At 54.1% G+C, this 9,748-nt stretch overlaps 2 protein-coding genes across 2 annotated transcripts; both read right to left on the bottom strand.

Moving 5' to 3' along the window:
• Positions 1-5,469: 5,469 nt before the first annotated feature.
• LOC134537332 (uncharacterized protein K02A2.6-like) lies at positions 5,470-6,081 on the bottom strand. Its single transcript, XM_063377653.1, has one exon. The coding sequence runs from the start codon at positions 6,079-6,081 to the stop codon at positions 5,470-5,472; it is 612 nt and encodes a 203-aa protein (XP_063233723.1).
• Positions 6,082-6,165: 84 nt separating this feature from the next.
• Positions 6,166-8,738, bottom strand: LOC134537331 (uncharacterized). Its single transcript, XM_063377652.1, has 4 exons — positions 8,244-8,738; positions 7,557-7,832; positions 6,873-7,485; positions 6,166-6,671 (listed from the first exon to the last, which is right to left on the bottom strand). The coding sequence occupies exons 1-4, from the start codon at positions 8,736-8,738 to the stop codon at positions 6,166-6,168; spliced, it is 1,890 nt and encodes a 629-aa protein (XP_063233722.1).
• Positions 8,739-9,748: the final 1,010 nt, after the last annotated feature.

The raw sequence follows: 9,748 nt of genomic DNA, 5'->3' as shown, positions 1-9,748 counted from the left end.
ACGATAGGGGTTGAAAATGGTGGGTGAGGTGGAGGGTAGGTATATGGCTTGGGGCCTGTGAAAAGGGTGAGCTGTGAACGATTGAATGGGATGAGTATATGTAACATTGGTGCTCTGGTGAGTACCAGTCGCCATGGCAGTCGCGGAGGGAAACTGCAAGTTAATGGATGTAGGGGTGGTGACAGGGAATGCCTGACGGCGTGGTGTTACGGGGGGCGATGGAGGGGGAGAGGTTAAAGGAGGGGGGGTAGGGAAAGAGCTACCTCCGGTTTGCATTTGTTTTGGAGGTGGCTGAACTTGAGTGTCAGTTACTCCTCCTACCGCTGCATCTACGGGTTCAAGTAATCCTTGATCTATTGCGGCTAGTTTGCTCCGCAATTGGAAGGTTAGACCAGGGATCTGTTGCCTACATTTGTCGATCTCCTTTTGGTAGATCCCATTTAATTTTTTTGCGGCTACTATCTTGAGGTTAGTAAACCTCGTGCCGATATGGCTCAAGTGAGTTAGCGCGCGTAGGATGTTGTTTTTATTTGTTTCATCTCCTACAGAATTAGTGTAGCTGTAGAGATCTTGAAATTTGTTACAAACACAATTAAATTCATTCAATGGGTCCAAGATCGCGAGATTAGCTATTTGTGGCTGAATCTCTTCGGCACACGCAGCTCGGAGTCTTTTCCGGAGCGTGGCCACGTCGCCGAGGTCTGATAAGCCTCGAAACCATAGTTCATACATAAGCTCGTCACGGAGGAGATACTCCCGCGTGAGCATTGTGTTCATTTCGTCATTGGACCTTGGTTCAATCTTACAAAGACAAAAAAATACACTAAATTTTGATGCTGGTTGGTCAAAAAAAATACCAACAAAGACTTAAAACTATTGTTTAAAAAGTACTTTAAATTCTATACATAAGACACTCTTAACTTAACTTAGTTTAATAATATCATCATTACTCCAGCAGGTCGGAAGTATGTGCCCAAAGTAACAAAAAATCTTTGTTTAGAAAACTTTAACTTTATACCTAGGATGGGTCAAACACATGTGGCCTAGCCGGTTATGAAAACTAATTATTACTGCTTGGCTCGGGGGACGAACGACGTTCGTCAAGTTGCGTGCCCAGCAGGCCGCTGTGGCAGTACAGTCAGTCGTCCTGTGAAGGTCACCCAGGGCGGTGAACTGAACTCGACGCGACAACGTGCGCCGTGAGTGAAAAGGTGCGGAGGGGGTAGGGGGTGTGGTTTACAACGGGTGAGCACGTCCTAGTGATAAGGCCAACAGCTGTGTGACGCCGCCTGGAGCCCGCCTTGGGCCGCATGGAGAAAAATACACGACCGTCGGTCAAAGGGAAAACAGAATTTTAACTTAAATGAATTTAAGTTTTAGGACTTACAATAATATGTCATACGATCTGAATCTAAATAAACTCTAAAAACCTTTTAGTTACATATTTCATTATGTTTAAAATTTAATATTGAAATTTAAAATTAAAAATTAAAATTATTATTTGGGTATGCATATAAACCAAACCACGTTAAATACTACCAACTTCCAACATGAAGCAGAAAATTGCTCTATGCTACTTGTAGCAAAGATCAAACCACGCTAACTGCTACCATTTTTATAACGAACACTGGGCTGCAGGTAAACACTCAAAAGTGAATAATTAAAGTAAGGCCTTGGAAGCGTCAGCCCAGAAAACAAAACAATAACAACAATAATCACAGAGGTGCCCAGACGTCGTATAAAATAATTTTATTTATAACCTCCTAGCAACTCTAGTAGGCTATGTGGATCGGGGATGAATAATAATGAAATAACAAGACTGGTGGTTTGATTTATATAAGTGCTCTTTTTACTAAAATAATTTACCTTCTTTTTTTTTATCTTTTAAGTACACTGGTATTAAAACATATTGATTACAAAATGGAGGGAGCCCCGGGGCAACAAAATACATATAAAAGTAACACAATAATACATCATGAACTTAATACTGGTTTTAAGTTAGCTCGCAGGCTCAAAAGAAATAAACAATTACATTGAAATTAAATTATATCCTGTGTCCTGGCACCGGAGGTTTCGGCAGATTAAAGTCCAGAAGAAATCATTTTGAGTAGAAACTTGGAGATAAACTCGGAGTTAAACTTGGAGTGGAGCTTGCAGCTAATTTTGGAGCTAAACTTCGAGGCTAATTTTGGAGATAATCTTCGAAGCTAATTTTGGAGCTCATTTTAGACCTCAACTTGGGGCTAAACCTCGAGGCTGATTTCAGAGGCTGATTTTGGAGGCTGATTTTGGAGGCTGATTTTGGAGGCTGATTTTGGAGGCTGATTTTGGAGGCTGATTTTGGAGGCTGATTTTGGAGGCTAATTTTGGAGGCTGATTTTGCAGCTCGCCTGCAACCAAAGTCCCAAATTACATAAACTGGTTAACAGGCGGCTAAGCCTGGGCAAGACTATGCCCCGTGAAAGGCAAAAAAAGGGGCGGGGGGGTGGTAGGGATGACGACCACTTACCCAAAACAGCGGGGTGAAGTTCATGTAGACTGCCTCCAGGAGCAGGGAATACAGTTCGCGGCACGGAAGTTCTCGGTAATCATGATTAGAGAAAATGAAATAACTTAGATTAACAAAAAAAAAATTGCGGGCAGAAAAATTTAAAAATAAGAAAATTGAGGCCTCTATGCCTTGACGTTGGCGACTACATGACCTAGTGTCGAGTCTGGAACGAACAACGGAGATTAACTCTCGCGGATCGGGACGAGTGGTCCGCACAGACCAGATGCTGCCCGCCGAATCTTCAAAAAATGGCGTCGGGGCGCCTAATTAAAGGAAGCAACTGCCCCCAGCCAAAGAAAGGGGGGTGGTGATTGCCCGAAGGTGTCCGAAGATGCCCGAAGGGGCGAAGCAGACTGCAAAATGTTCGCTGCGCTCTCACGCGAGTCGTAGGCGAACTAAAATCGCAATCGCACTGCGACTGCTACCAAGGTCGATTGTGACAAGCTGTCTCTTATGGGAGGGATGAGTATTGCGCTCTGGTGGCCAAGACGAGAACCTCCCTGGAGGGTCACAGAAACCTCCGCTAGAGTGCAGTGGGTGCGCTCGCGACCAGCGCTCTGAGCAAGGTTAGGGATATTTCCCACCGCTAGACTTCGCTGAGGGCTCTGTTTGACCAGTGGGAATGTCCTTGGGGAGACAATGTCTCCGCCCAGGGTTCAGTGGGGGTCGATGCTGCGGGTTGTAGTTCCCGTGAAGCCACAGGTGGGTGATGAGGGGAGGGGGGTTTAAATTTGCTAAGTCACCTGGGAAAGGCGTCATGTGGACCGTCCCGAGGCATCGCCGCTGGCTGTAACTTGGTCCAGAGGCCTGCTTGCAAAACCCTTACCTATGCTTGCCTCCGAGAAATGAAAGTTGCTAGCAGTGGGGTTGGGGTAGCGTTCACTAGCACGAAAGTCATTTTGTTACATGGAGAAAACGTGACGCGAACCGCGGCCGAGATGCTGCGATCACAAATCGTCAGCAAACAGTATCTAATAGAAGCCTGCGAACAAGCACAGGTGCACTGGGTAGCACAAGATTACGTCGGAGTGTACAGTAATGGAAACAAAATTTAATAAAATAAAAAACTACAAATTTACTATTTGGTTTCCTTCATTAAAAAATTAAACATTAAATTTGAATTCGTACATTTGTGCCTGAAAGTGGCACTGAAACGGCACAATGTGACACTGAAATTACACACGAGTTGGACTGAATTACGTTAATAATGCGCCGTTATGCACGATTGACACACAGCACTTGTACAAGTTTATGACATATCACTACATAGCACTACATGATTACGTTTCTCAAACTACCCTAATCTCCGTGGCAGTCTCGCGGGTCGGTATGGTTACCGGAGGCGGCCAGTACCGTGAGTTAACCCGTGACGCGGTTGCGCTGGGTGTTTGTTAAGGCGGTCGGGATAGGCCCGGCTCTGCCGAAAATGGTCCGGGGACACGTGAGCAGCGGTAAAGCGAGGTTGTGATATATTTACTTACTGAACATAAAGACTTATCGGTGCACTTAAAATGTAAGATACTCACGGGACACACGTCCGCCCCGGCCACGAGTGTTCGAAGACTGCCGAAGATGGCCGCCACGCGGGGGCGGGAGGACTCGTCCCCCCCCCCCCCCGTGCCGCGCGCCAACACCTTCATTTTATCTTAAAGTTATAATTTTATATAATACATCCTTCCAGGTACTTAATTAAAAATTAGTACCTGGAAACTGTTTTCTGAGGGCTTAATATTTCTATCACTAATAATTAACTGTTTGAAAATTTAGTCACATGGAAGACTGTTGTTTACAAGCATTTACACTGATGAGATCCTGGATTTCATTTAAAGGCACTGACAAATATCCTTGTAATTAGAATCTTATGTTTTAATTGTTACGTAGGTCAGGTGGCGAATCCCTCACTTGACTCGTTCCTGATGTGGCTGGGGCACGCTCCGAACGGGGGGTCACTGATCGGGAGAGAACCGGCTGAAGGTAGCGTCGGTACGACGTCAAACGCCCCCCCCCCCCCCCCCCAGAGAAGCCTGGTTTTGCCCTGTCAGTCCCCGACACCAGGTGGTAACCTTAGGTAGATACAGCACCTGAATACATGGTGTAATGGTGCGATGGCGCGGGCGGGCGCCGCCTCGGCCGCTGCGGGGGCAGCTGGGCCGGTGGGCGGCGCCGCGGCGCATGGTGAGATGGCGCGGGCGGGCGCCGCCTCGGCCGTTGCGAGGGCAGCTGGGCCGGTGGGCGGCGCCGCGGAGCATGAAGAGGTGAGGATGCCCAGGACGTAGTCGGCCAGGTGTGCCGGGGCCCGGCGTCTCCTCTCCGGCCGTCGACGCCTCCGTCAGGGCCTGCTCGCGCCCTCACTCTGGGGTTCGTCTGGTTCTGTGACTAAAGGGGCTGCGTCAGGCGGCCCTTCGCTGGGGTCCCCGAGCTCTGGGGACGTCACTTCCGTGATTCGGAGTCTGGGTGGCCCTTGCCGGTTTCTCCTCTGTCTTTGTGGTGTAGCGTCATCGGCCGTTGAGCCCGCTTGGGGCGAGGAGTGCTCGCGTCCGGAGCCCTCACTACATGGCGGTGGCATGTTGGGGCTGAGCGCATCGTGCCCAGCGGCCGGGTGGCTAGCGGCATCGGTGTGTTTAGGTTCATTGGACGCCGCGGCTCCGGGGGTTACCTCGGGACTGAGTACGTCGGGCTCAGTGGCTGGGCTGCCCGCGATGTCGTCATGTTCGGGTTCGTCAGACGGGGGGTCCCCGGCCGCTGCTGCTAGCCGCAGGTTGTCTCGGTGGATCTTCTGGGTGTGGCGGCCCCCTACATTCACCATGTAGGTCGTCGCCCCCAGGCACCGTTGCACTGGGTAGGGCCTCCCCCCCACCGTGGTGCGAGTCCGGCGCAGTAGTTACGCGGGGCCGTCGACAGGGGGTGAACTCGTGCATTCACTTGGTCACCGGCCCGGAAGGGGGCTGGGGGCCTCGTCGTCTGGGGGGTGATGACTTAAGTGTAGTGAGCCTGTCGCGTGCGCGCCGCCTCGTGGTCGTCCGAGCGTCGCTGGTCGCTATCTCCTCTGCATTCTGCCTGGCATGGACGGCCAGCTCCCCCGGCAGCGGAAGGTTGCGGCCCTGGACCATCTCGGCCGGGGTCCTCCCGGTGGCCGCATTTACTCTTCGGCGGACACAGAATAGGGCATCGGCGACGTGGAGATCCCACTGAGTATGGTCATCGCCCAGCCGCAGGCGCAGTTGGACCTTCAACTCCTGGTTGCGGCGCTCGGTGGGGTTTGACCGTGGGTGGTAAGCAGGTGTGGTGTGGTGTTCCATGTGGGCCTCCTGGCACCAGTCCTTCCATCGGGCCCCCAGAAACTGGCTGCCGTTGTCAGTCAAAATGGACTCCAGGTAGCCGAACCTGGCCATGAATTCGCGGGTCACGACTTCAATGATAGTGGTGGCCCTCACGTTGCCGCAGGGGTAGGCCTCGGTCCAGCGGGTGAACATGTCCGTGGCTACCACGAGGAACCGTTTACCCCACGGTGAACGTGGGTAGGGCCCCATCGCATCTAAGGCGATTGTCTGGAACGGGGTCGTCGGCAGTCGGGGCCGCTGTTGTTGCACGCCGTCCCCCCTGCGTGCTTTGAGTCACTGGCAGGTCTCGCACTCCCTGACGTAGTCGCGGACATCCCGGCTCATCCCGGGCCAGTGGTAGTACTGTCCTATTGCTTGGCTGGTTTGATCGGTACCCGGGTATCCTGCGAGGTCATGATCGTGGTAGAACACAAGCACCGTCTCACGGACCTCTGGGAAGACATACGTCCTCCAGGCCTCAGTTACTCCGGGTGGTCGGTTCATGACTCTGCCGTCCTGGATCTGCCAGGTTGGGTGACCATCATCGCTGGCACGCTCTCGTCGTCTGTCCGCGTTTGGGGACCGGTGCTGCGCAGTGAGCACACGGCGCTCCACGTCGGCCTCGGTATTCGGGGGTGCTTCGGCCCCTTCTCCGTTGACTGTGATGTGAGCGCACGCATGTTCGGCGGCGCCAGTCGAGCTGGCGCGGGCGGGAGGCAGGATGTCATCCCATTCGTCGTCGTCCAACACCTCCTGGCCGCCGTCTGGATCACGGGAGAGTAGGTCGGGTAGCTGGTTCTCTGCCCCGGGCACATGCTCAACCGTGAAGTCGAATGACTGTAGGAATAGTGCCCAGCAGATCAGCTTCCCCTTCCTCCCCTGCATGGTGTGGAGCCAGGTGAGGCAGCGGTTGTCGGTGCGGAGAGTGAACGGCCTGCCCTCCAGGTGTGGGCGGTATTTCTTCACGGCCCACACGACCGCCAAGCACTCCTGCTCGTTGCTGTGGTACCGCCTCTCGGCGCGCCCGAACTTCGCGCTGGCGTAATCGACCACCTGCCGGTCGCCCGCGCCGTCCACCTGGTATAACACTGCCCCGGTACCCAGAGCGCTCGCATCCGTCTGCAAGACGAGCGGTCGGTCCAGGTCGATGCGGGCCAGTGTGTGGCACTGTGTGAAGGCTTCCTGAATAGTTTTGAAGGCTGCTTGGGCGGGTTCGCCCCAGCGGTAGCGGATTTGCGGTGACAGCAGATCGGTTAGTGGCACGATGGTCTGTGAGAAGTTAGGGATATAACTCCGCAGCCAATTGATGAGCCCGACGAAGCGTTGAAGTTGCTTCCGGGTGCGAGGAACTTCCGCCATGGCAATCTGTCGTAGGTGACCGATCTGGGGCCGGTTGCCCTCGGCATTCACCACGTGGCCCAAGAATTCGACCTCGGTCGTCCCGAGATGACACTTGGCAGGGTTGGCAGTTAGGTGATTGGTGGCAAACCTTTCCATGACCAGCGCCAGGTGCCGGCAGTGGTCCTCCCAACTCTCCGAATAGACGATGATATTGTCTAAGTATGCCAGGGTGAATCTCCCAATGTATCCCTCCAGGACTCTGGTCATCATTGACTGGAAGGTGGCGGGGCACACTTCAATCCAAAGGGCATAGCCCGGAATTGAAACCTCCGCCCGTCCGGTACCGTGAAAGCTGTCTTCTTCCGGTCCCTGCATCGTATGGGCACCTGCCAGTAGCCGGACTTCAGGTCCAGGGTGCTGAACACGCGTGCCCTACCTAGGCTGGCTACGGCAGCCTCGAAGCTAATTTGAGGGGGAGGGGTGCTGACCGTCACAGCGTTCAGCGGTCGGAAGTCCACGCAAAAGCGGCTCGTGCCATCCTTCTTGGATGCCAGCACGATGCAAGCATTGTAGCGACTATGTGACGGCTCGATGACCCCGCTCTGGAGCATGTCGTCAATCTGCCCCCGGATAACCCGCTGCTCCCAGAACCCGTAGCTACGGGGTGGTTCATACACAGGCTCGTCAGTGGTGGTGGGAATGTGGTGTTCCGCCACTGTGGTTATTATCAATGGCCCGTCTACGGCGAGGACCTCGGGTCGTTCGGCCAGGACTGCATTTATTCTTGCCTGGTAAGCCGGCGGGACATTGTGATGCATATCCTCCAAGGTTAAGATGGTGTGTCCCAAGGTGGGGGTATGGCCTATGGCGTACACTACGTACCTCTCCACCGTCCCGACATTTAGTCGAGGGGGGGCTAACTCCAGTACTGCATTATGTTGCGCGAGCCAGGGCAGCCCCAAGACTATTTCCTCACACAAATCATGCACAACAATGGCGGATACGCTAGTCGTTAGTTCTCGCAGGCTTACCTCAACATCCGCGCGTCCTTGCATCCGCCCGGCGTGGGCGGTTGTGGCCAGGCGCAGCTCGCCATCATCCGGGTGTAGCGCGCCGGGTGGTACAAGGTCAGGCCGCACGAAGACTGCACTGGCTCCTGTGTCGATCAGGGCATCAGCGGGCCACATGCTCCACCACGCTCGCGCGTCTCCGCGCATCTGCTCACTGGCCCGCTCCGCCAACTCTGACTGATGGTTGTGGCACTGTGCCAGGCGTTCTTGGCATAGCTCTAGGAACGTGTGCGGATCCTCGTGCGGGGCCCCAATGTACTCTGGCAGGTTCGCCCTGCGGGGTGGTAGGTTCCGTATGAGGTTGTCCTGTGACATTTTCCCGCCCCTGGACACCGTGGTCTCCGGCGCGTGCGACGAGCCTTCGGTCCGATGCCCCGCTCCGACAGTAGGTGTCGTCCATGTCGTGTCAGCTGTCAGGCGGATTGCTGTAGGTTTCTCATTGCGTCTGTGTCCCATTGATTTCGGGAGGGCTCAGTTTTCACCTGCGTTTCTCCGCCTCCCGGTGCACACTTGCACGTACGTAGTGGTGGTCTCCCCCCGGTTAAAAGGTCCCTGCCCTGAGGCCAGAAGCAGATCTCACACGTGCCGGTCTTCGGTTAATAGGGCATCTCACTGCACGGAGTTGCGGTGTTTGTTTACGTCCGCGCGCACGTAGCCGTGTTGTTCCGCTTCGGCGAAGTTTGCTGTGCGCGCTGATTCAGACAGCCAGGTGGAGGGGTTGCCCGGACAGCCGCACACAGCGGAGGCCGAGAATGGCGGTGGTTTGTGCTGCGCGCGCCGATCCAAGTCTTGGGTGGAGAGGGTCGCCGAGAAGGCCGCGCGAAGTGAAGAGAGGGGGCGAACGGTGGGCAGAAGGAATGCCCAGACGGCCGCACAAAACGGAGAGCGAAAACGGCCGCTGAGTAGGGGGGTACCGGGTCGTGATGTCACCCGCCCGCGTCGCAAGCTCCGCCAGACTGTCGCGGGGTGGAGGGGGGGAAACCCTTTGTCGGCCTTCTTCGTCGCACCAGTAAGTCTAGGCCCTGCACGTCCAAGATGGCCGTTCACCTTCGTCCTTTCCTGTTTCTTCTACGATTTTTCTGATTTTGATTTTGCTTGTTACGCCACACGCAGGGGCGCCATTTGCCTCCACCCGTCCCTATGGAATAGTTACGGGGAATGCCTAGCGGGCTAAGGGCGTAGCTTTAGATTCGTTGTCCGGTGGGCGCCAGGCTAGCTTGGAAGAACTAGACAGTGAGGAGGTTCGTGGGTTCGCTGCCCCAGCGTGCCCCGCTAGGTACGTCGGCTTACGGTGGTGATTGGCTTACTGAGTGGATACAGGATGCGCCCTAGGCAGTGTAGGAGATTGCATACCTATATATGTGACACTGAAATTACACACGAGTTGGACTGAATTACGTTAATAATGCGCCGTTATGCACGATTGACACACAGCACTGGTACACGTTTATGACATATCACTACAT

The sequence above is a fragment of the Bacillus rossius genome, chromosome 12 (genome assembly GCF_032445375.1).
Source record: "Bacillus rossius redtenbacheri isolate Brsri chromosome 12, Brsri_v3, whole genome shotgun sequence".
Taxonomy (NCBI): Eukaryota; Metazoa; Arthropoda; class Insecta; order Phasmatodea; family Bacillidae; genus Bacillus; species Bacillus rossius.
Note: the sequence above shows the minus strand (reverse complement) of the source record. Positions and strands in the feature narration are given on the sequence as shown.